This window comes from Delphinapterus leucas, chromosome 11, assembly GCF_059928025.1.
Source record: "Delphinapterus leucas isolate spDelLeu-1000000601 "Yukka" chromosome 11, BTC_Dleu_Yukka2, whole genome shotgun sequence".
In the NCBI taxonomy this organism is placed as follows: Eukaryota; Metazoa; Chordata; class Mammalia; order Artiodactyla; family Monodontidae; genus Delphinapterus; species Delphinapterus leucas.
The window spans coordinates 42,144,011-42,170,015 of NC_143139.1; the positions used below are offsets into that span (position 1 = coordinate 42,144,011).

At 54.8% G+C, this 26,005-nt stretch overlaps 2 protein-coding genes across 3 annotated transcripts; one reads left to right on the forward strand and one right to left on the reverse strand.

The window, feature by feature from the left end:
• Positions 1-187: 187 nt before the first annotated feature.
• SPRYD3 (SPRY domain containing 3) lies at positions 188-15,069 on the reverse strand. Of its 2 annotated transcripts, none has more exons than XM_022572086.2 (11): positions 14,965-15,069; positions 13,310-13,456; positions 12,225-12,300; positions 11,639-11,763; positions 11,200-11,335; positions 10,132-10,317; positions 3,306-3,455; positions 2,864-2,921; positions 2,113-2,232; positions 1,861-2,027; positions 188-1,547 (listed from the first exon to the last, which is right to left on the reverse strand). In XM_022572086.2, exons 1-11 carry the CDS (start codon positions 14,985-14,987, stop codon positions 1,413-1,415), a joined length of 1,323 nt encoding a protein of 440 aa, XP_022427794.1. In that variant the 5' UTR covers positions 14,988-15,069; the 3' UTR covers positions 188-1,412. The 2 variants fall into 2 exon arrangements, with proteins under 2 accessions (XP_022427794.1, XP_022427793.1); XM_022572085.2 differs by having other exon boundaries at positions 1,855-2,027; positions 14,965-15,068.
• Positions 15,070-22,129: 7,060 nt separating this feature from the next.
• Positions 22,130-25,989, forward strand: IGFBP6 (insulin like growth factor binding protein 6). Its single transcript, XM_022571465.2, has 4 exons — positions 22,130-22,535; positions 24,669-24,808; positions 24,965-25,084; positions 25,671-25,989. Exons 1-4 carry the CDS (start codon positions 22,208-22,210, stop codon positions 25,791-25,793), a joined length of 711 nt encoding a protein of 236 aa, XP_022427173.1. The 5' UTR covers positions 22,130-22,207; the 3' UTR covers positions 25,794-25,989.
• The last annotated feature ends 16 nt before the right edge of the window (positions 25,990-26,005 follow it).

Here is a 26,005-nt window from a genome sequence, read left to right on the forward strand (position 1 = left end):
GTCATGCCTTGTTTCCAGGAAGGTCAAAGCCTCAGGTCTCCCAGGGGCATGGGACACACACGATCCCCCTCCCTGGCCCCATACTGGTCCACACATGCCTGGTGAGCAAGTGCCCTCGGCCACCCCCTCCTCCAGCCCTGTCCCTGCCTGGTCCCCTGTACTGGAAAGGATTCCCCTGTCCCGGCCGTACTGATAAATATGGAAACTCCATCTTTATTGGCTGTATAAACATCTCTGGTCTGTACATACATTTCATACATCATAGTGCAGGGCCTGAAGGGAGGGCCGAAGGGGAGGCCCCAGCAGCACAACACCTCACCCCTTTTCTCAAAGCCCTGCCAACTCTGCCCAAACCAAGGCCTCTCCCTCCCAGAAGTCACTGAGGAGGGGACAGGGGTCAAGCAGCTAGGAGACCGGAGGGCTTGGTGCGGAGGACACGTTAAGCGCTAGAATCAAACACTGAAGCGAAACAGGCAACTGGCACAGGCAGCAAGCAGGGGCGGGGGCAAGGCAGGGCAGGGGAGCGTGGGCCCCATGCCCTCGGGCTCTCGCTAGGGCTCTGGGGTCCCGCCCTCACCACGTGGGACAGACAGGCTCTGGAGTCTCCGCCTGCCTCCCCAGGAACGGAATGAGAGACGGGTGCCAGAGGTGAGCCAAGGAGGGCAAGGGGGAGACAGGAGCAAAGGCCCCAGTCCCCCGATTTGACAGCCCCTCTCTCACCCCATCAAACACGTCATGGACACCATCTACGTGTGTACAGCTGGGGGAAGCCAGAGACTCGGATTCTCAGGGGGACTGTGGTGCCTGAGCAGGCAGTGAGGGAGGAAGCTGGCTCTCAGGGGAAAGAACGGAGACCCTCGAGTAGTCTTCTCGGGACACCAGTCAGTGGAAGGAGACAGAGGGCCCAAGAGAGCGACCCCCCAGCCCAGCCCGGGGGGATGACAGCGGCAAGTGCTTCACACGACGACGAGGACAGGAAACAGGAAAGAAGATGAGAAGAGGAACCCTGTGGTAAACAGAGGACGGGGTGTCCTGCTCCACCCTTGCCAAGCCTCACGCCCAACAGCAGCTGAGACGGGTGCTCACTCCTCTCCCCTCACATGGGCCAGGGTGGGAGGGGCACGCGGGAGCCCACGGCCAAAGCCAGTGGGCCCCACCCATGAAGCAACACCATCCTTTGGGCTGGTTCCTGTCCAGCCAGGAACTCTCTCCCAGGGACTAACAACAGGGGCAGCACCAGGTCAGAAACATGGGCACAGAGGAGCCTGGCAGGGGCCTGATCCGGTAGGGCAGAGGGACAACACACCCCCTGGGGCCTGCTGGGTAAGCAAATCCTCGGGGCGTCAGGAACGGGGTACCTGGCTCTGCAAAGGGCGAGGAGAGGGAGAAGGGGCAGGTCCAGGGGAGAAGGCCTAGCCACTCAAGGGGTGCAGATCCACTTTGACTTTCTCCCCACAGCTCAGCATCCCAATTGTGGGGAAGAAGCCCCCAGAAGGTACGACAGCATCCTTCTTCCCAATGATCTTGCCATTCCGAGTGAAGAAAACCTGGGGGTGGAAGAGAAAAGTGGGATAGGCAGGCTCTAGCCTCTCCTCTGAGGATGCTGGAGCTAGCCGCGTCACTCCCAGCTCGAACCACCGTTGGCGAGAGACAGAGGGCGATGCAGGAGGTGACCACGAGAGGGCGTCCCGAGGCCGGACACCAGCCTCCCAGCCAGTCTCCCCACTCAGCAGCCCCACGCCCACAGCAGCCAGGGCTTCCCCTCTCCCCTCCCTGGGCTCCGCTTTTTGCACTAACACCAGACCTCACGGAGGCCCAAGACCCCTAGTCCAACCCCAGACCCACCCCACTCACCACCACCTTCTTGCCCTCGTGCTCCTGTTCTATCTCTTCCCCATCATCTTCCTCTTCCTCTTCCTCCTCTTCCTCTTCCCCTTCCTGGTGCAGGTACATGACGTTCCGGACATTCCGGACAGCTCGGGCGGTCGGGGACAGGATCACTGTGTCACAGCTGTCATCACTGTCACCTGGGGGCCAGGAAACCTGAGCTCCTGTGGTACTGCCCCCACCCTCTGCCCGACCAGCCTGGTTGGCCATGGTCACCCCACTCACCCTCACTGTCCAAGATGTAGTCCCGGGGGAACATGATTCCACAGCCCATGATGTCCCCTTTGTAACAGCGTGGCCCAAAGGGGTCCCCCACACCACTGCCATGGAAGATCTTCCCGTCATCTGTCGGAGGGAGGGGAGAGGACACACACCTGAGGGAGGGGCCGACACCCTACAGCCCCTAGAGCGGCCCCTGCTTAAAGCTGAAGTGTCCCTCCCTCCCTCGAAGGCCCTGAGGAAGGGAGAGAGAGAATGAGGGCACCAGATTAAAGAGAGACACACATCTGTCCCCTCAAGGGGCTAAGGGAGAAACTCCCTTGGGAGCTGGTCAGAGAGCGGGGGGGGGGGGGGGGGGGGGGGGGCTCGGGAGGGGAGGAGAGGCGGGACCAGGAACTAACAGCCCCTCCTTTCTAAAGGAAGCCCTAAAGGAAATCAAGCCGATCAAAAAAAAAAAGAAAATGCAGAATCTGCAGGAAGGGTGCAGAGGGAGCCAACTCAGAGGCCTGGAATGTCCAGTTTGGGCCCAGATCCCCCACCCCTGTTCTGCTCCCCTGGCTTTTTGGGCTGGGAGGAAAAACACAGATGAAGACAAAGCGCTAGCAGCTTGGGATGCGGAGAGCAGAGAGCGGCAGGGGAAAGTCTCTCGGGCCAGATGCTGAAGGCGAGGCCCCTAGTGTGGGGTCAGGGAAATGGATGTCCCTGTGCCCCTATACCCCACCCCACCCCAGCTTCCCCAGGGCAGCCCCTCACGCACCTGCATGATAAGCCACAGACCCTCTGCTCCAGCCAGGGTGCCTGTTCTTGGGATAATCCTACACCAAGACGAGAAAAGGAAAGCTGTGGTACCACACACAGAAAAGAGGATGGGAGAGTGGCTTACGAACCCTCGATCTTCTGAAACAAGCTACGACCCAGATGGCTGCTCCCACCCCGGCAACCTCACCCCTTCAGGCACTGGAGGTTGCAGGGGAAGGTGGGAAGGCCTTGGTGCGTGTGGTGCGCTCACGACCCTCTCTCAGCTCCGAGGTGACTTGGGGTCTGTGCCCTCACACGGCAGACACATACGGCCTGTTCTGTCTCGGGTTAGACCTCCCTCTGCAGCCCAGCCCCTTGATCTCCCCAAGAGCTCCGGGCCCCGGCCCAACAGCCCCAGAGCTGAGCAGCTCCACAGGCCAAAAGCCAGCACTGGCGCCCACCTTCCGGGCCAGCCCCAAGGCGATGTAGCATTTCTCTCCAGGGTCCACGATCTCCACTTCGAAGTAGTGGCTACGGGTGCTCAGCGGGTGCCGGGCCTGGGCCAGCCCCACGTCCACGATGCTCTTGCCCTTGCCCAAGTACTCCAGTAGCTGTGGGGGAAGAACCAGGGGTGGGGGGCAGGCTAGCACCCCACCCCTGGAAACCTGGTTCCAGGGCCATCTGGGGACCAGTTTTCCTGGGTCTCACAGAAAGCCCTGGCCGAAAGGGAAGGGATCCTGGAGGCACAAAGTGGGCCTCAGGGTTCCAGGCAGGCATGGGAGAACAGGGATGGGGGCAGGGGCATGGAGGTGGCAGCACGAGCAAGAGGGCTGAGCCCCTGCTAAAGGCTGCGCCCACCTGCCTACCGAGCCAAAAACCCTCTCCTTGCTGTGGGGACCCGCCGAGAGCAGCACAGCGATCCAGATGGCCGAGCGCCAGGACCACACAGGGGTCTGTACACTCTGCCATCACTTCCCTCAATCACCCTGCCAGGAAAGGGCCACCCAGGGGCTCTGAACACAGAGAAGAGGAGAAGCAAAGGCTAGGCTGAGAGGAAGCCTGATGGCTTTCTCAGGGTGCCTCGGGCGGACAGGGAGGATGCAGAGGTTAGGGGCCAACTCCAGACGTCCGGGGGAGGGGAGATGAGCTCAGAAGCCAGTTCTGCCTGGGATGGGACTGATATAATTTCTCAAGGTCTTTGTTTTACTTGGCTTTGAACAGAGCTGTTTGTAGCGGGGTCGAGGGGAGCCAGGGAACCGAGGACGACCAGCTCTTCTCCTTCATTTAATGCGAGGGAGGGGAGCAGGCAGAGAGAAGCTAGAAAGGCAGGCGTTCCTGCCCCCAGCCCCTCACGGCTCTTTCAAGCTGGAGCAGGGGTGTGGAGGGGAGTTGACTGATGGGCTCTTGGGGCTCTTCGGCCCCACAGTGATCCTGCCCGGGCATGATGGGGCGGCAACCCCCGATCTGGGAGGATTTATTTATCAGTTGTCATGGTGATAGTAGGGCTGTGACTCAACCCCATCCCCTCTTTCCCCCACCCTCAGCATCACCTGGGATTCCTTAATCCCTTTTTAATTAACCAAACTCCCCCTCAAGACTTTCTTCTACCCTCCCACCCCTCCGGCCCTGAAGAAAATTCACTCCCTGAGGATCTCCTCCACTTATCCCTGGCAAGCCTTGGGACGCTGGCCTCTCACCCCACAAAGAACTCCTGCCTGAACAGGAAAGGCATCACCCTCGCCTGCACCAGTGCCGAAGCCTCCATGTGTCTTCAGCAGAGGCAGGCGCTGCACCCTCAGCAGCCCCTTCAGGGAGGCAAGAGAGGGACTCGGCCCCCTTCTCAGCCCTGGATCCCCGAAGCCCTGTCACCTCAAGCCCATTCTCCCCTCCTCCCCAGAGAACTGGAGGCGGGGGACAGGGGGCACCAGGAGAAAGGCCAGAGGTGTACAGGAGGCCACCTAAACTTTCTTCTCTCCTTCCTGCAGCCAGGACCATACATGTTTCGGGCTATATTGGCTCTGTGATATTCAAACTCCTAGCCCAAGTCTCCATTATCTCACACTGCTTTCTTCCATCAGAAAGGGGTCCCCTGCAGGTGGTCTTCTGATTTACTGGGTATTATGAAGGCCCACACTGTTTAAATTCTATTTCTGGTCCTCTGTATGTTCTCAGCGTGGCCTGGGTTCCTCCTCTGCATCTCTCCCCACAGGACCCGGAGGGATGTGGTATGATGCACATTAACTAACATAGACTCCACCCGATCCGAGCAGCCCCCAGCCCAACCTCTCCACCCTGCATTGCAGAACTGGGTGGGGGATCCCACAGCTGCCCTTGACCCACTCCATCCAACTGGCCTCGGCATAGGAAACACAGTGTTCTCCACTTCCAGAGCCAAGAGAGCAGACCCAGATCCTGATCCTTGGGAAAAACCCGCCCAACCATTCCCTCTGCCTCAGCCCAGAGGAGGGCAGGCTGCCGGTTTGTCTGTGGATAGGGTGGGGATGGTTCCTTAAGCTAAAAGGCCAGGAGGATGAAACACACTAACGTGGGACTCTAAAGCCCACTCCCCAGCCCGCAGAGCAGCTCAGACAGGCTGCTGAATGCCTGGAAGACTAGGGCCATGCACAAGCCACCTCTTCAAGAGAGGAACCACCCACCCCTTTGGGTGTAAGCCCCTGGATTCATCTGTTCCTCTCGCATCCACTCTCCTGCCCCTGATCAAAGCCCTCCCAAGCCCTGGGAACCTTCTCAGAGCACTCAGAGGAGCAGGTAGGGGAGAGTCTGGCCTCCCTGATAGATCCTTGCTTGAGTGCACTCCTCCCCTCCTTAGACTAGGGCTGGTAGAAACCTAGAGAAGATGAGAGGTTTAGCACCTAGAGTCTGAGTTGCTAGAATCTTGATGCTGGTCCCTCAATCTGTGCCTCAGGTGCCTCTTAGTTCTACATTTTTTTGGCTATGCCACAGGGCTTGCGGGATCTGAGTTCCCGACCGGGGATCGAACCCGTGCCCCTTGCAGTGGAAGCATGGAGTCCTAACCACTGGACCACCAGGAGATTTTCAAACTACTTCTTAGTTTGAAAGAGAATCAAACAGACCTGGGTTCAAATCCTAGCTCCTATTACTTACTAGTTACTAAACTCAAGCAAGTGACTCTCACTTCTTTAAGCCTCAGATACTTCATCAGTAAAATAGGGGTACCACTACCCACATCTCCAAATATGGGTATGATGAAGTGAAGTGAGTGTCAAGGGCTTAGCCTGGAGCCTGACCCCCGGTAGGTGATAAATGCACACATCAGCCTTTCCCTGACTCAGGAAATGGGCGTGATACTGGAATATCCCAAAGTTCCCATGCTCCCTAAACATTAACAGTCGCCCCCAAGCTACAACAGACTGGAACTGCCAGTCACAGAGAAGGAAAGGTTCTCTCACCTCAGCCCTTACCCCCAACTAGAATGCTCCCTTGGGCTCCCAGGACACTCCTCAGATGACTCCATCCCAAGGGGCCAACTGTCTTCCTCCCAGTATTTCTCCTCAAACAATACCCCCAATCAACACGCATGCTCCTTTACATCTTTGGTGGGGGTGGGGAACTCTTTCCTTAAGGCTCCCAAGACCCCCTCCCCACCCCACCTCCCTCCACACACAACGGAAGCCTTGAGAGGCCAAACAGGTCAACTCCACAGAGCGGAGGCTGCAGGCCAGAGTGCAGAGAGCCTCCTGCACCCCGCCCCCTCCCTCATACCAGTAGCCCTTCTCAGCCTCCTCTCCTGCTGCGACCCGCCCTCCTCCTCTTGCTAGCGGAGACCCTAATCCCTCTTGACAGCAGCAAGGGAGGACTCAGTGCCCGGAGGGCCTAGAAGCAACTGAAACACGAACCAAGAACATGCTCCCCAACGGCCAGCTCAGGCCCCAACACGGTCTCCTCCTGGGTTGGGCCCGGGGAGGACCCCTGAGAGGGTGGGGCCTCATTCACCCCACTTTGTGTACCAAAGCTGTTGCCCCGTCACTAAGGAGTTGTTAGAGGAGCTATGAACAGAAATGAGAAACAAAGACAGAATGAGTCTAATCCCCCAGCCCTACCTACTGCCCCCCGCCCTTGACACATTACCTCACTGTGCAAGGCCTGGGGACAGGAATAAGGGGTAGCACCCCATGCCTGAGCAAATGCAACAGCAATTCTTCAGCATCCGGGAGCTCAGGGAAGGGGGCGCTCTTTAGGAGGGGAAAGTGAGGCCACAGGAAGCAGGGAACGACTTCCCTCTGGAAAGAGCCAGTCTGTCTATATATAGATCCTCAGATCAAACAAACACAACTAAATATTAACAACTCTCGAATCTAGGTAGTGGGGATACAGTGGGTGTTCACTGTGCTATTTTTTCAACTTTCCTGTATGTTTGAAACTTTTCATAATGAATTGCTGGAGGAAAAAAAAGGGTCAGGAGTTGAATTCACTCCTCTGTATGGGAAGAACCAGTGAGAAGGGAGAAGAGAGGATAATTGAGACTACAAAACTGGGAGAAAGGGCTATAGGAGTAAAAGAATTCCAAGGTAGCCAAGTAAACTCACCTAGGAGGCCCCTGGCTAAAGCCACTAGACGGGAGAAATCCCCAGGGACATGGGAATTTAAGCCCAGGAACTCTGGATTCATCTTATGAGAAGCGAGTAGGAGAGACTGGCTACAGAAGAGTGGGCCTGGGCAGAAGGCAGCAGCATATATCAGAAAGTGGAAAAAGCTGGGGTAGGGGTCAAGGAATGAATATCTGGGCTTAGTTCTGCTGCTAATTCGCTGTTTGACATTTGATCAAGTCTCTTCACTTTTCTCTGGGACTGCTTTCTCAGCAGTACAAGAGGATATATGGGAATGTTGGGCAGTCACGACAACTGGGGCGCAGGGGGTGGGGGTGGGGTCGGAGCTACCAGCATCCTGGGTCTGGGAACCAGGGATGCTAAATGGCTTGCACATCAAGGAACTGTCTCACCTAAGATGCCCACAGTCTCTGCACTGAGAAACCTGGACAGGATGGCATCAAAGCCTCCTCCAGACCTTTATGGTTCTATGGGGTATCCTCCTGGGAACATCACCTGGGGCAGGAGAAACAGGCTGCAACAACAGCAGAGGTCTCAGGGAAGGGCTCCCCACAGAGGGGGACATAAAAACAGGAAGGGCAGAGAGGAGAAGCAGCTGTGCTGGACATCTTTAGAAATAGGAGGCACAGGCACAGCCTAATGACCTCTCCCAGGCTCCTCCAGGCTGACACAACTCTGACTGCTGGATTGGAAATACAGTGGATGGTCAGAGGGACAAAAAGGATGAGGCAAGAAGGTCAGGAGGCAAGAGTGGATGGGGGGCCGAGGGGCTGGCAGAAACTGGGTAAGTCACCCTCATTTGAAAGATGAGGTAGTTGGCAAGACTAGAAGAGAAGCCTGCGTCCCTCAAGAGGCTCATGCCCACGGCTGCCCCAGAGAAGCAAGTGCGCAGGGAGCAGTGTGCCTACCCTGCCAGCTGTCCCCAGCTGGGGTGCGGGTTTGACAGAAGAGCTACACTGAACAGCTTAAGTCAAGAAAGAAAAAAATTCTTAAATGTGTGGCCTGAGGGCACTGGGGGAAGGGCAGGGAGGAAGGAAGGCTATTTATAAATGTCTACAGGATTCCGCATCAATTAGAAAAGACTGCCTGGGAGGAGCAGGGAGCAGAGTGGGGACAAGTCCAGGCAGGGAAAGGGTGCCAGGAAAAAACTCTTGAGGAGAGGTCAAGGATGAGAGCTGGAACATCGCCCTGGCTCAGTCCCAAGCTCAACTCTGCAGATGTTGTCAAAATGATGGTGGAAGGGGAAAAGAAAGGAGGGATGAAGGTCAGGGAGTGGGCATCTGAGGCCTCCTGGACCCTAGTGCCAGAAGGGGGTGCAGAGTGCCCGAAGCTGCAGGAGGCCACACTTTCTGCCATTTTCCTTGTGTTTGACTCACCTTGAACTCCAGAGTGGAGAGCCTTACTCATAATCCACTCCCCCCCCCCCCCCCCCGCTGCTTCTGTTTTGCTATCAAAGGCTGAGTTGAAAACAGCCTGGGTTGGGGTGAGAATGCCAGAGGGCGGAGGAAAAGGTTGGGCGGGGAAGGAGCAGGAGAGCCGCAGAGGGACAATTCGAAGTGGAAGGCCCGAGCAGCCCACTAGAGGTCGGGGCCAGACCCCTAAGTCAGCATCCATTCACTCCCAAACCAGCATGAGGCACAGAGGGTAGATATGAAGAATTTCCCTCTCTCAAGGTCCATACACTTCCCAAGAAAGTTTAAAATCTAGGCAGGGGACTAAAGCAGGTATGGTGAGATGTGTAAAAAGGCCAGCTTTGGAGGATCAAGGACTCTCACTGAATCATTATGTGCCTCTATTCTCATCCTCTATAAAATGTAGGAAGGCAGAAGAGACTGTCATTGATGCTTACTCGAAAAAGATCTCAAAGAACCTTCCCCAGCATGAGTGGGATTTGTGACCACACCTGCTCCACAATGCAGAGAATGGAAAACTGGGCTAGCTGGGCTGGATCAAGCCAAAAGGGTGTTCCAGGCATCCGGCCTCCAAGTCAGCCCAGACTCTCAAAGGCAGGCGTGCAGGGCAGCAGCGTGCATGGGGTGGGGGGTGGGGTGCCTGAAGGAACCAAAGAAGGCAAAGGAGAGCTACTGGCTACTGCTCGTTCCTAGGGTTAAGCAACTAGGCTGAGCTCTCAAACAAAGGGAAGGCAGGAAAGAGGACCACCGCTAAGGGGAACACAGATCTGGACTCAAGAATCATGTCAGGACGCCAGGCTCTCCTGACAAAATTCCCACTTTCCAAAACCCTACAAAAGACCCTGTCTTGGGACTTCCCTGGTGGCACAGTGGTTGAGAATCCGCCTGCCAATGCAGGGGACATGGGTTCGAGCCCTGGTCCGGGAAGATCCCACATGCCACGGAGCAACTAAGCCCGTGCGCTGCAACTACTGAGCCTACACTCTAGAGCTCACGAGCCACAACTACTGAGCCCGTGTGCCGCAACTACTGAAGCCCTCGCACCTAGAGCTCGTACTCCGCAACGAGAGGCCACCGCAATAAGAAGCCTGTGCACCGCAATGAAGAGTAGCCCCCGCTCGCTGCAACTAGAGAAAGCCCGCACGCTACAATGAAGACCCAATACAGGCAAAAATAAATAAAGTAATTTTTAAAAAGACCATGTCTTCACTTCCTATTCTAAGCAATCCTGACATGCTTCTGTGGACCCCGGGATTCCGCCCAGCCCTACCCTTCCCCTTACTTACAGTTCCGCAGACTCTGACGTCGTGCAGCCGGCCCCACTCGTCCTCGTAACTGTCCACCATCATGACACTGTCGTCCTCGCGGCCCAGCTCAGCGTTCAGGTGCAACCGCACCTCCTCACCCAGGGAGTGCATGCCCACTGCTGGGAACAGCCCATCGGGGGACATGGGCATGATGGTGGAGCCCACCTGCAGCGGAGGGAGGGGGAGGAAGGGAGGGAGCTGCCGCCTGGCTTACCTTTCCACAGCTCATCTAACTCTCACAAGGGGACTTTTGAGATGACGCAACCAGTCATCATCACACACGCTGACAGGTAGCAAAACAGAGGCACAGAGAAGCATAAAAAGCTGCTGAGTACTCCTAGCTGAGCAAGGCACCCACGGAGCTAGAAGGCAAACACAAGTCTCTTGTCAACCCCCCCCCAAACACTTTAGGTACGCGTGAGTGTGGACTGGAGCAGGAAAGTGCTGAGCATAGGTGCTTAAGGAAGGAAGACCACTAGGCTGGCCAGCGGAGGCCTGAGAAGGCAATTTCTCAGGGTGGGAGATGGGGCTGGGGAGAAGAAGAAAGAGAGCTGGGGTCTCTCCTATTTGCTCTTACCCCATCCCTTCACCATCACTAGTCTCTCTCTGAAGAGGGAAGGAAAGGAGAAGTGAAATAAGGAACACGAAACACAGAAAGGACATATCCCCAAAAGCATTCAAGTCAAAAATCCCAAGAGGACCTCCAGCTTATGCAGCCAGGTCATAATCTCCCCATCTTTTTTTCTGCTCAAAACCTTCCCCCACATCACCAGTTCTGTCCCCCACAGTTTCTGCCCCTCCTCCACTGCACAAACCTGCCCCTCTGCATCCATGACCTGGGGAATGTCCCAGCTTCCCCTGGGTGTGGGGAGCATCTTCTCCTACATGCAGGAGACCCCAGGAGAATCTGAGGCTGAACTGAAGAAGATGGGAAATAAGCCCGTGGGGCCCTGGGCAAGCCCCAGCCGGCAGACTCTTTCTTATTACTCACACAAATCCCTGGACAGCTTCAAGCCGTTTAAATCCCACTCAGGATGTCCCACTTACCCGCTTCCCATTTTTGGTGAAGAAGATCTGGGCAGTCTGCACATCAAAGGACACTGGCTCAATGCCACAGCCAATCCGGTCCCCGGAGTTGCACTTTGACCCAAACTGGCGGCCCTTGGCCCGGCCATTGTACAGCCTGTGGACAGAGCAGCACAGACACAGGACCCGAACCCGGCTTCCCAACCTCTCCCCAGTGCTCCTGCTTCCATCACTCCGCAACGGCATCTACCTATGTTCTCGGGGGAGCTCCACCCTCCCCTTTAAGTCTGCAAACCTCCAAGGGTAGCCAACAGGCCACCTTCCTGTCCCTATCAGAAAGGTCTATGAAAATACCCCAAGACCAGTGAAGGAATAGCCAAAGCCACCCTGAGGTAGTCCATTATATCCAAGATTCCCAAATCCGTAGGAGAGGGGTTGGGTTCCACAAAAGGCAACTCACTTGCCATCATCAGCATGGTAGGCTACAGAGTCAGGCAACCAGCCAGGCTGGTGATCCAAGCTGTAGTACTGAGGGACCAGTCCCACAGCAATGGTACCCCGGACCCCGCTGTCCACAATAGACACCTGGAGGGAGGAGCGCAGGGCACAGTTAGCAGGGAGGGGAGTTAGACATCAAAGGGGGCTGAGGCTCAAAGAGCAAAAGACAGGGGAATCAGAGAAAAAGTCAGGGCACTCAGGGAGAGAACTGGGGAAAGTGGGGGCCCACTTTACCACAATTACTTAGAAAACAATTTCCAAGCTATGGAAAAAGATAGGAGATGGAGTAGATGCTGGGCCTGGGTTAGGGGGTGGGAAAGGACATGGGTCAAAGTCTACCTAGGTGAAGGGCAGGAGAGCAGAAGGGACAGGGTGAAAGGACTTCAGGGTGCCCCTCAGATTAGGCACCATGCTATCCTGGGCCCTTTTCCCAGCCAACAGGATAATCCTGATGGAAAATGTAAAGGACCAGTCAAGAACCCAGTAAAAGAGCGCCTTGGAGCTTAACCATCTCACCCCCTGCTCTGCCCACCCCCTGCCTTGATCACCTCAAAATAATTGCTGTCCTTTGTCAGGGGTCGAGAAGCCACGTAGCAGCCAACTTCACCAGAGTTTCCATGGTAACTGAAGGAGGAATGAAGGGGAAGTTCCATTAGCAGCCTAGTCCAGGGGTTGGGGGGAGGGCCTCAGCATCCCCAACCCCCACCCTGTGAGGGCCAGCACAGAAGAGAATCCATCAGGCCATACTTCAGAACATCTGCACAAACACCGTAACAAGATACTTGAGGTCACCCACCCCACCCGCCGCCTCCAGCCAGGGCCCAGCCCACACCAGACCAATGCAAGCCTGGCTTCTTCACTGCCGGTGGGGAAGAGAAGCCGGAGCCTCCCTCAGTTGCCTATTAGGGGTCTCACAACCCTGTCTAACCTCAGTCCCTCATGCTGCAGCTTCGGCCCTTTTCCTCTGGCTCTGTCCTCAGTGGAGCTGGAGAACGGCTGGTCTCTATCCTCGGGACCAAAGCCCTTTGCAGACTGGAAGACAGTTACTCAGTCCCCACTCCTCAGCTTTCTTGTCTCCAGGCTAGATAGCACTACTTCCTCCCCCCCTTCCAGTGACAACTTTGTGAGAGAATTAGACTCGGATGGAGTCAGGGGAAGGGCTCAAGCCAGAAAATAGAGCGAAAACAAACACAAACACACAAACCAAAGGGTTGGAAGGCAGTAAGCAGGATGCACTACAGGACTGTCCTTCACAAAACAGGAAATCCACTGCCTTTGAAATGGCCATTCTTCACCGATCCCAACTACAGAGATGCAGGCAGGAGACCCCGGCATCGCACAGACTCACTGGAGTCCTTTCAACAAGGCAGCTGGGCAATTCCTGAGACCCCAGCAGCCTCCATCTCTGACATGACTGCTTCCAATGCAGACCAGGACAGAGGGACCCACAGACACAGGCAGAGGGGGGTGCGGGGTGAAGAAGCATATACTGCTCCATTCGGAAAGGCCTCCAGGGTTTACAACATACCCCTCGCTGTGCAATGCAGACAGTCCTCTGCCTTTGCAAAAGCCCCTTTTCGTCTCTAAGATCTGGCACAGAAAGGAAAATGTGGAAGCACTCCCCGAAACTCACCTCAAAGTGTCTCCATCTACAAGAATGTGCTTGAACCTCTCCTGATATCGGAAAGCCCGGACCTCTCGAATCTCCCGGATCCGCCGGCGCCAATTCAGAAACCGGTAGTGCAGGTTGAGGTCATCCATCTTGTTCATGAGAACAAACCTGCCAGGGGGAGAAGGAGATTGAGGAGGAAGAAGCAAGGCGCTGAGCAGAGTACCTCAGCCTGTTCCACCCAGAATGCGGAGAGGACACTGGACTTGAAGCCAGTTGCCCAGATTGACCTCAACAGTCCCCACCCTCATCCTTTCATTCAGCAAACATTTACTGAGCTCCCACTATGTGCTCCTACTGCCCTAGGTGCTAGGGATACAGCTGTGAACAAGATGGATGGGATGTCTGTTCTCATAGCACTTCCATTCTATTGGGGGAGGCATGACAGGCAATAAACAGACATGACAACGTTAGACAGTGGAGGAAAAAGCAGAGTGCTCTGATAAAGAATAATGGGGTGAAAAAAAAAAAGAATAATGGGGTGAACTCTATGAGATGAAAAGGTGACAGGCACGTAACAACCCCAAGAAAGAGCATCCCAGGCAGAAGGGACAGCCAGGACACAGGTCCCGAGGGGCAAGGCAGCTGGCATGGTAGGAAAATAGAAAGGCCAGGTGGCTAGTGTGTAGGGAAATGGGAGGGAGGGAGAATGTACCAGAAGAGGATGGAAGGAAGGTAGGGGCCAGATCAACGCCCTACAGACCATGTTAAGGAGTGTGAATTTTATTTCAAGTGTGATGGGAAAGCTCTGGAGGGTTTTAAGCAAGAAAATTATATGATTTTAAGGTTTATCAGGTCGTAAAGCTCATTCAGGCGGTTGGTTGGAGACTAAACTGATCCCATAAGGAGCAAGAACAGAAGTGGCAAACAATTAATTAGGAGGCTGCTGCAGCTGTTCCAATGAGAGATGGCATCCCCAAAGATGGTAGCAGTGAAGGTGGAGTGGAGGATGACCCAGGTATTTAAACCCCTAACAGTGCTAACATATGAATGAATGAATGAATGAATGGACGAATTTTTCCCAAAGCGACAAAAAGGGGAGGTACTTTCTCTTCCCATCCCCCAAACCCTTGGACAAGGGTTCCATCCAGGCCTGACTGTGCCTTGCACACAGCAGGGGCTTAGGAAGCCTCGGCTAGGCTGAATTCAATCCCAATGCGCATATTACACGCTTCTGCAGTAGCTACAAGCCACCGCGTGACCAAAAGGGTAGGCAGCTGTGGGGCAGCCCTAGAATTGGCCTCCTTGGCACTCGGCCAGGGGTCTCGACCCCAGGTCGATGTTGGCGCCCAACCTAGGGACATCTGCTTGCCTAGAACCCCACAGCCTTGGCGCCGCCGATACGCGGCCGCACCAGGCCCCGCCTCCACCCCGGGCACAGCCCGATCACTCAGACGAGACCCGGGGGAAAGGGGCCCTGGCCCATCAGTGTGACTACGCCCAGCCTCCCCAGGCCCTGCACTGGGCCAAGGAGGGTCCCCAGGGAGGAAGACCAGTGACCACAGCGCAAGACCCCGCCCCTGACTCCGAAGCCTCCTCCCAGGACCCCAGCCTCCCGCCTCAGACTCCGTGGAGACCGACCCGAGGCCTCGGGGACCCCGCCCCCGATCCCCGCCTACCGGGGCCGCCGCGTCCTCCTCATCCATAGGCCTCTGAGCTCCGCTCACTAGCTCTTCGGCCGCCGCCACCACACACATCCGGGTCCCCGCCCTTCCAACGGTCCCCCGAGACCCGCCCCTTTCCACCCACCCCGGCCAATCTGCAGCGGCTGAGGACAACAGGCACCTGCAGAAGCCAATCGAAGGAGGCAGGCCGGGTCGGGCGCGGCCCGGTGAACCCGGTACCTAGTGCCGGGTAAGGGGCTATTAAATACGGGTGTCGAGAGGGTGGGAGGTGGCGACGTGGCAGCGCGGACGCCACACTGGGCGCCCTGGGCGCTGACTGGCCGGTCAAGGGGCGGCTCCCTCCGGGCGGGGTGGGCGGGGAAGGTCGCTGCGCACCCACAAATACTGCGACTGTTGCCTCAGCGCTCGTTCAGTGTTAGCCGTGAGGCTAAGAGCTTTGAAGGAATGTCCTTTTAATCCGTTCAACAACCTTATGAAATGAGTCTTATTAAATCCTTTTTGTAGATGCAGAGCCTGAGGCTGGCCTCCACAGTTCGTGCGCCTGTTAACATATACTTTGTATTCTCCCGAGCTCCATTTCATGTTACCTTTCCTTCATTCTAGGCAGGGCATTCCCTTCCTGGAGGAGAGAACTTCGGATGCAAAAAGCAGTGGCATGAAACGGCACGCTGTTCAGGAACAGAGGGGTTGGTGTAACTTAAGGAAAGTTAGGCTGGGGCCATAATGTGAAGGGAAGAAAGATACTGACATCTATTGAGCACCTACTAAAGGGTGATTATTGCCGTTCTGGGGAGGACTTCCCCGGTTCCTCCCATCACCGAATTTCTCTATTCCAGATAGGAAGGTTTTCCCTCCTCTGTATTCTTATACCATGTCGTTTGCACCTCATTTGTAGCACTTATTACAGTCTTACATTTATTATTAAAGTAACTTCTGTTTGTAGATCTGTCTCTGCTGGACTGTGAGCTCCTTCAGACCCTTGAGAGCTATCCTATTCTTATCATAGATAGGTGCTGTACAAATGTTGAATGAAACGGAAGCCATCCTCTCCTATACTATAAACAGTGGCCACTTGGCATAATGGAGATAAGGTGTCAGAAATAGGTGTAGACCAGACATTAGGAAATCTGGATTAGAACCCCAGATCTGTGACTGACATTTACTTGTCATGTTTCCTTAGGCTCCTTAATCTGGGACAGTTATTCAGTCTTTCCTGAAGAGTAGATGCCAATTATCTTGTTTAATATCCCTCAGTTTCATTTTATCTGATATTTATTCATTATTAGATTGCGTTATGCATTACCAGCTTTATCCAGATCTGTGATTAATTTTGAGTTAATTTTTTTTCTTTTTTTTTTGCATATGGACGTCCAGTTGTTCCAGCAGCATTTGTTAAAAAGACTATCCTTTCTCTACTGAATTCCTTTGCACCTTTGTCAAACATCTATTGAACAAGTAAAAAAAGAAAAAAAAAGTGTTTAAAGAAAAGGAAAAAAATTAATTTACTGTATTTTTGTGGGTCTATTTCTAGGCTCTGTTCCACTGATCTGTTTTTCTATCTTTATGTTTTGATTACTATAGCTTTATAATGAGCCTTGAAATCAGGTAGTATAAGTCCTTCAATTTTGTACTTTTTAAAAGTTGGTTTGAGTTATTCCAGATCCTTTGCTTTTCTATATGAGACAAGCAGCTTGCCAATTTCTACAAAAAAAGCCTTCTGGGATTTTAATTGGGATTACGTTGAATCTGTTGATCAATTTTGGGAGAACTGATGTTTTAACAATATGGAGTCTTCCAATCCATGAGGATTGCACTGAAGTCTCTTACTCTAATCCAGTACCACAGGGTTCATTCTAGCCTTCCTCCCTACTTCTCTCTGACAGTGAGAAACCCAATATCCATTACTTATTTGCTCAACCCCAGTACGTATTAAGCAGTTGCAAAAATTTTAACCCATGAGAAACAAATTTATCAACTAGAGTACAGTGTTTATGTAGAGTGTAGAGTAAGCCATTACATTTATCTTTAGCCTTACAGTTTCCAGTCATAACACTGTTTTCCAAATTACTTAAGTCAGCACCTTTTTTTTTCCTCACCCCCTCAGTGTGTTTTTGTCATACATATATAATATATTTAGATTCACCTGTTACAGTCTGCATTCTATCCTGGAATACCCTCCCATCCCGATTGGTTTTTTAGGTGTTTATTAAGTGTGTGTTGGATGGACAGATATTAATTCTAAGCTCCTTGGGAGCACAATTCCTCCCTATTTATGTCCATATAATGTAGCTACATCCACATAAATAAATGCTCTATCAATCTACTGAATATATTTTTATTCATGTAATTACCAAAAAAAAGCAAAACTCAGACTCCCAGTTATTATTTCTTCTCCACTAATGATTCCCAACTCCCAACCATCTGGCTGACTCCAGCCCAGTCTAGAAAACTGCTCTGCTCCCTTCCCAGTTCTCCTTTCTCTGATATCATTGGGACACTGGGAATCTAGACAGAACAAATCATGCACACACATTCACACACATGCCTCTTTCCCCTCATCTCTGTTACACAAAGATGTGCTTTCCTATCTGAGATGCCCTCCTCCCTCTTCTCCTAAACTCTTTTTTTTTTTTTTTTGGCCTTGCCATGAGGCATGTGGGATCCTAGTTCCCCGACCAGGGATTGAACCCGGGGCCCTCAGCGACGATAGCACCAGGTCCTAACCACAGGACTGCCAGGGAAGTCCCCTAAACTCTACTTTAAAGCCCTATTCTCGGGACTTCCCTGGTGGCCCAGTGGTTAAGAATCTACCTGCCAATGCGGGGACACGGGTTCCATCCCTGGTCTGGGAAGATCCCACGTGCCCTGGTCCTGGAAGATCCCACATGCTGCAGAGCAACTAAGCCCGTGTGCCACAACTACTGAGCCCATGCTCTGCAACAAGAGAAGCCACCGCAGTGAGAAGCCCTCGCACCACAACGAAGAGTAGCCCCCGCGCGCCGCAACTAGAGAAAGCCCGCACTAAGCAACAAAGACAAAACGCAGCCAAAAATATAAATAAATAAATAAAAATAAATTAAAAAAAATAAAGCCCTATTCTCCGGGAAACCCTCTTTGGTTTATCCTGGGGCCAGGTTTCCCTCTCTTATTGAACTCTGACCACACTCTGGCCTCTCAGTCTCTTTGGCCTTTACTTGGAGAACTAGGGGGAGAAATAGGAAAAGAGAGAGGAGGGGTTAAAGGAGTTGGAGAGCCACAAGACCCCCTAGGGTGGGTGGCCTGGGCTAGCTCAGAAGTAGAGGAGCCTCCAGAAGAGTTACAGTGCGCCCGCTTCACCTTTCAAGGCCCTGCCCCAGCACTGCCTTTGCTCCCACCCAAAACAACAACTTTTACCTGTATCAATTCCAAACTCCTTATATGAACTGAGAGCTGGGGGGTCCAGAGGTGAAGAAGATGTGGGGCTCCTGTTCTCAAAACACTCAGAATCTGAGACTTCCCTGGTGGCGCAGTGGTTAAGAATCCGCCTGCCAGTGCAAGGGACATGGGTTCGATCCCTGGTCCAGGAAGATTCCACATGCCGTGGAACAGCTAAGCCCGTGCGCCACAACTACTGAGCCTGAGCTCTAGAGCCCATGCGCCTAGGGCCAGTGCTCCGCAACAAGAGAAGCCACCACAATGAGAAGCCCTTACATCGCAACGAAGAGTAGCCCCCGCTCGCCGCAACTAGAGAGAAAGCCCGTGCACAGCAACGAAGACCCAACGCAGCCATAAATAAATTAATTAATTAAAAAAAACCCAAAACTCATAATCTAACTGGAAAAATAAGACACAAGAAAAGATAAGCAAAAATTTAAGATAGCAACACAACAATGTGGATGAATTAAAAGAAAGGCAGACAGCTGGCTGAGCAGGTAGGGATGAGGTGGCAGAATTTGGTTTGTGGTGAGAGGAATGGTGGGGAGAATTTCATCCTTATGAGCTAAAAATTTGGAGTTCAGGGGAAGAAATTACCTCTGGGCACCACACCTTCCCTTCCCCTAATCTCAGTTCAGACTCAGAGATGAGAAACTGCCAGGAGGTTTTGGGGAAGGTGATCCCACCAGATGGCTGAACCACAGTGTGCTTCCCGGGCCAACCGTCCACAGGGTCATGATTGGCATATGAGAGCATGGGTCCTTGCGGGGAGGGGGGCATGGAGTACCGCCAAAGGTCTTTGAGGAGGAGAGAGTCACAGGAGCAAGACCAACTGGGAGGCTGCGTGTGGGACAGATGGCAGAAACCAGAGGCTGGAGACCAGCGGAGGTTATCGCAACAGTTCCCATGAGACCCACACCAGACTTAGGCCATGTCATGATGTGGTCATTAAGCCTCCTCTCTGGTGCTTTCTGTCTGTGGACTGTGCCACTACTTGTCTTTCCTTAGACTCAAAGCTCAAAAGGATCCAGGCAGGCCCCCTCCTTTACCCCTGGTTCTCAAAAGGAAGTCAGCACCTGGGAGGTGCTGTGGATTTGGAGGGATGGGCTGGGTGTGAGAGATGCCGAGCATAACGGAGCAGCACGACAGAGTGTAACCTGCAAGAAGAGAAGGAAGTCCTGTCAAAGTTTATTTATAAAAAGCCTAAAGGGCTTCCCTGGTGGCGCAGTGGTTGAGAGTCCGCCTGCTGATGCAGGGGACGCGGGTTCGTGAGGATCCGAACCGGGAAGATCCCACATGCCGCGGAGCGGCTGGGCCCGTGAGCCATGGCCGCTGAGCCTGCGCGTCCGGAGCCTGTGCTCCGCAGCGGGAGAGGCCACAGCAGTGAGAGGCCCGCGTACCGCAAAAAAACAACAACAAAAATAAATAAATAAAAAGCCTAAGTAACAGCCCCAGCTGTTTAGTCTTTTCACAGCCCTGACAGAAACTTTCCTCAAACTCTTCTCTCCACAGAGGCCAGACAGAGTCCCAGAGTGTGTGCACCTTGGCCCACACTCCATCCTGAGCACGCACCATGCGCTTCCTACCTCTGCTCTGGGTGCTGAGGTGAAGGGCATCCCAAAGGGAGGAAAAGCAGAGTTCGAGAGTCTCAGTCTGCGAGAAAGAGCCTGGTTAGACCCCAGCACTGACAGCACAGCTCGCCGCTCTGGACATCCATACTGGAGGCATGGGGACGAGGCAAGAGCAGTGCTGGGGTGGCGGGTGGGACTGGGCTGTACCGTGACTGTACTTAGACTGCATGGAGGGACCAAGCTGGGCAGGGGGTAGCAGCAAACAGGGGAAATCTGTAAGGGTGGCGGTGGTGATGTGGGAGGGGGAAGGGGGAATTCGGGAAGGCAGCGGTAGATGTGAGAGGCTAGCAGAGCATTGGACTTCTCTGCAATATAACCTACCAAAGAATACAAACTTCTTTAAAAAGCCACACTGGGATCCTGCAGGGAGTATGGCCATCTCTCCCCCATCTCAACTTTCCACAGACCTTTCCATCTTGTTCAGAAGCAGCAAGATGGAGCTGAGGAGAAAAGCCCTAGCTAGAACCATGTGCAGGGCAAAATAAATCGTGATGAGGACGGAGGGACAGGATGGAGCTCGCTACCCTGGGGTCAGAGCTTGGAGGAGGAGGTCCCAGAGCCTCCAGAGAGAGGACAGCTGCTCCTCCCACTGCCCCAGCAGCCACCCCCCCACCCCCCCACCCCCGCCTGCCTGCCCAATCTGCGTCACAGTCTCAGGGCTACTGGAAGACGCTGCTCCCCAAATGCTGGTCCTAGGGTCTCAGGGTAGCCCTAGGGGGCGGGCTGGGAGTAAAGTTCTTTTTATTTTGTATTTACCTAAAAGTTCAGGAAGGCCTTGGTTACATTCTTGCTTGGAGGCCCAGAATTTAAACTTAGTCACTGCCCAGGGCCGTTGTTTTAGGAAAGAATGAGATGGCCGGTGTTGCGTAACCCAGAGCTGGGTGGGTGTGGGTTGCAGAAGGAAACGGTCCTTCTTCCTCCCTCTAGGAAGGAAGGCTCAGCTAGGAGTCTCAGATGGGCGGGGCACTGCCTGGAGAAGGGTGGCCAGGGGTGGGGAGGTGGGGTAGACAGACCAGCGTGTGAAAGCTCGGGGAGCAGGCAGACTGAAACACTCAGACCAGTCACCATTCAACCCCCCTGGGTAGAGCACAGCCTGAATAATCCAGAAAACCCAAAGGGTGGTACTGGGTGGGTGTGGAGTGGAGGACAGATTCTGGGAAAGGAGAGGAATGGAGGGGTGGGCTGACCTGGATGAAGGACAGGGTGGGTTGGGGATCTGCTCTCTGGCCACTGTCCCTAAGAGCACCCAGAGTATGGGTTCCTCTAATCCTCCCCCCCCGCCTCTCCCCCCCCCACCCCCGCCACTATAATTTCAGCTGGCCAGTCCCCCGTCCCTACCTCCCAGGTGTTCAGCCAGTTCTGCGGGCACGCTCCGCCCCCTGCAATCCCTCCAGACTCCCATGGCCCCAACACAATGCTAGGATTTCTGACAGTTCATTCAAGGTGTGCTTCCGCCTCCCCCCACCTCACCCCTTGCTTCCCCCAACCCCTTCTATCATCTTACCCAAGTCTGGCCCCCAGTACCCGCCTTCCCCTCAGTCATATCTCAGGGAGACCTTCTCTTGCTCCTGCCTCAGCTTTGCTCTTCCTCTCCTCGCCCCTGGTTTACTCTCTTCCATCAGCGGTCGGTTCTCCCAAGACCCCACTCTCCGTCGTCTCCGCCTTTTCTCTCTTTTCGCCCGCATTCCTCTCACGACCCCCACAGCAGCCCTTCTGCGTCCACTTAAGTCCGCCATCTTCTCACTCCCCATCGGAGTCTCTCCGTCTCCTTCATCCGCCACACATGTACCCGAACTGGATTTCAGGTTTCCCCTTCACCCCTACTGCCGCTTCTACCCCTCCTGCTTCCCCCCCTTCCCACCCTCCAGGGCCTCCAGCCAGCTGTCCAGCTCCCAAAATCCGGGCGAGATTCCCGGGAACAAAGCAAGAAAAATCAGAGTAATTTGGGAAGTAAACAGAAACCGGGAAGGGAGGAGGTAGAGAAGAGTGGGGAGGACCCAGGTGGAGGGGGGGGCCTCTCCAGTCCCACCCAGTTTAGGGAATGCCCCTGCCTTCTCCACCGCCCCCCCCCTTCACCTGGCTCTTAAAGGGCCCGGCCCCTGCCGGCGGCTACTTAAGGCAGAGGGGCGGCGACGGGCAGCAGCTGCGCTACGACTGCTCTGGGAGGAGTGGACGGGGCAAAAATCTTGACCATGACCCCCCACAGGCTGTTGCCGCCACTGCTGCTAACTCTGCTGCTCGCTGCCCGCCCAGGAGGCGCCTTGGCAAGGTGCCCAGGCTGCGGGCAGGGGGTGCAGGCGGGTTGTCCAGGGGGCTGCGTGGAGGAGGAGGATGGGGGGCCGCCGGCGGAGGGCTGTGCGGAAGCTGGGGGCTGTCTCAGGAGGGAGGGGCAGCAGTGCGGGGTCTACACTCCAAACTGCGCCCCAGGACTGCAGTGCCAGCCGCCGGAGAAAGACGAAGCGCCTTTGCGGGCGCTGCTGCTGGGCCGGGGCCGCTGCGGCCGGGCGCGCGCGCCCTCGGGTGAGTCCGCGCCCCGCCCCTGCCCCGCCCACGTGAGGCCCGCAACTCTGCCGGCAGGGTCCGGGAGGGATGCGCACGGGCAGCCCTGCTATGAGGGTCCTGAGATTGACGCTTCCTCCTCCCCAACCCTGGTGGGGGATACATCTTAGGGGCTGAAGGGGCCAGTGCGGGGAGCTCCTAGGAGTCTGGGGTACGGCTGGGGGCCCTAGGGATGAAGCAGGGAGATGTCTGAGCCCGCAACCCTTTTTTGCCCCGTCAAAAAAGGGTTTCCCTTGAGGGGAAAGGGAGGGATGGAAGGGTTTAGGGACGTGCTGTATGGCCACAGAGGCCCAGCTCCTTCAGCCCTAGACCCCCAAGCTGGAGAAAGGACCCAGGCATTGTTACCAGCTTCCACTTGGAGAAAGAGGGAAGAGAACTCCAGACTCCCAAATCCTGCACACACTGAGAAATATCTCCTCTTAATATCAGGGTGTCCAAAGCACCCGAACATGGGGTGGAGAATAGAAGATGGCTCAAATCCAGAGCAGTTTCACACTAGACTAGAGTCCGATGGTTGGCGCTGGCCCTCCCCACTCCCCACCCGGAGCGGGGGGGGGGGGGGGGGGGGATAGAGGTGGGAAAAGAAGGAGTCTGCCAAATCAGGGTTATGATTTAAAGCTTCTCAGAACCCTCCACCCACCCCACCCCACCCCACCCTAACCCAGAGAGGAGAATAGAAGGCTGAGTCATTGGGTGGGTGGGACAGAAGTGAGTCAGAACCTGAAAGATGGGGGGCAGCAGGGAGATGGGAAGAGGAGGAAATACAAATGGCCCCCACCCCAGGGGCATCTGAGCTCCCAGTTTTTTCCACAGGGAAGGATGGGAAATCAACTTGGAGTTTCTTTCAGTCCTAAATGCCTGAGTCCAGGCTGCTAGGGGTCTTCCTGGAAAGAGGTGGTCTGGTTGGGTCAGAGGAGGCAGCTGGCAGCATGGTCGCGGTAGGATGCTGAATAGAGGGAATGAGGGGCAAGGTCTGAGGAGTGTGGAGGAAGAGGGATCAGACTCAGGATTGCAGAGGAAATGGTTCTTGGCTTTTGAGTAGCAGGCAGATGGGAGCAACTTCAGGGCTCATAATATCTCATTTTCCAGCTGGGGCAAATTCCAAACAGTGCCCGCTCCCCTCCCTGTCTTTTCTTTGCCCTGACACCCTGACTTTCCCTTCCCATCCTGAGCCTTCCCCAAACCCCCCAGTACAACGTGTGAAACTTTCTCCAGAGCCAGGAGCTGCCTGCAGGTTGGAAGCCGCTCATTCCTGCACCTTTGCAGCCTGCCCGCCTTCCACCTCCTGGTTAAGGGCTGAATCACACATGCTCCTGGGACCACTGGGGTTGAGCTGGGCTGAGTCTCAGGGGACCAGAAGGGAGAGGCCCCCACTGCAGTGCCCCCAAAGTAACCATGTCTCAGCCCTGGGAGGGGTGGGCTGAGTCACAGCAGGGTCACAGCGGGGACACACATTCCACTTGGGTCCCTGCTGACCCCCCTCTCACCGCCATTGCTCTTCTGCCCCATCTCCCTGGCTTGGTGCACCCCCTGCTGGCCTCTGGTGGAACAGCCCGGTCTTTTCACCCAAAGCCCCAGGCTCCTCAATCAATGAACGTATTGATTTTTGCTTTCCAAAGTGCTTCTCCTTTATAAGCCTTAAAGCCTTAGCCTGCAGGGTACTTCCCTGGTGGTCCAGTGGGTAAGACTCCATGCTCCCAACGCGGGGGGCCTGGCTTCGATCCCTGGTCTGGGAACTAGATCCCGCATTCATGCCACAACTGAGAGTTCGCACGCTGCAACTCAGAGTCCGCATGCCACAACTAAGAAACCCACATGATGCAACTAAAGATCCCGCATGAAGAAACTAAGACCTGGTGCAGCCAAAATAAATAAATAAATAATTTTTAAAAATACTAGTCTGGGGATATTATCATGAAAGGTAATATTACCATCTATCAGAGAAAGAAACTGAGGCCAGGAGAATGTAACAGTGGAGCCAAACTGTAAACCCCCTCACTACTCTGAAAGCCCCGCTCATTTCCGCTCGGCTCTGGCCTCTGACATCTGGTTGATTTCCGGCCTCTTCTTCCCCATTCCCCATTGTGGCTGTAGGGGAGAATCCTAAGGAGAGTAAGCCCCAAGCAGGGACAACTCGCCAGCAGGACATGAACCGCAGAGACCAACAGAGGAATCCGGGGACCTCTACCACTCCCGCCCGGCCCAATCCTGGGGGCGTCCAAGACACAGAGATGGTGCGTTTGGGGCTGCAGGGAACGGGAGGGGTGGAGAGTCCTGGAGATTCCCATCTGAGACTGCTCCCTTGGGCTTGGCCGAGTCTTCCATCCCAATCCTGGGAGCCTGGCTGGTGGGGCCAGCAGGTTCTGCAGCAGAGCTATCCCTTCCTCCAGGGCCCCTGCCGCAGACATCTGGACTCAGTGCTGCAGCAACTCCAGACCGAGATCTACCGCGGGGTTCACACCCTCTACGTGCCTAACTGTGACCATCGGGGCTTCTACCGGAAGCGGCAGGTGAGGCCATTCCTCTCCTCCCTTGGTCTATCAGTACAAGGGTCCTACTAGCAATTGGGTAGGGGGGCTTACAAAGTTGCATAAATAAGACACTTGCCCTGCCCTTAGGGCTCTCCCAACTTTAAGGCCCACACAAACATAGAGAATAACCAACCACAGCTATGGGAGAGGAGTTAGACTATCTAAACAATGCCTAACTCAGAGGTTAGACTATCTAAGCAATGCCTAACTCAGAGGTTCACAAGCGTGAGGAGCAATCAGAGTCACCCAGGTGTGAACACAGGTGGCTGAGCCCCGCCCACAGAGCCTGAAAATTTGCATTTCCAATGCGGCCTCTAGTGATGCTGATGCTGTCGGTTTGGAAACCACACTTCGAGAACCACTGTTCTGGCCTAGAAGAACAGGCACAGTTTGGTGGGTGGAGAAGAGAAGCCATGCAAGGGAACCCAGCGGGCTTCGCTGTCCCGAGAACACTCAGATGTTTCCACAGACTCAGACTCAGGAGTTGACAGCCCGTCCCCCAACCCACGGGGCCCCTCCCATCTCTCCTGGGCCACACCTCTGATTCTTGTGCCTCTCTCCCCAGTGCCGCTCCTCCCAGGGGCAGCGCCGAGGTCCCTGCTGGTGTGTGGATCGCATGGGCCAGCCCCTGCCCGGGTCCCCAGACGGCGATGGAAGCTCCCTCTGCCCCACCGGGAGCAGTGGCTAAGGCTGGGTGGGAGGCTGCATGGCCACTGGCAGGAGCGTGGGGCTGTCATCTTGGGTTATTTGTTGAGTGCTGAGTAACTCAGGGGCCCAGAGCCCCACACTCCACCTGCAGGCCCTGCCCCATTGTCAGCCTCACACATGGAAAGATTGTTGGTGTTGGCTTGGGGTGTTAATAAAGCTGTGTTGGGGGTCTCTGGCCTACGTCTCTGTGTT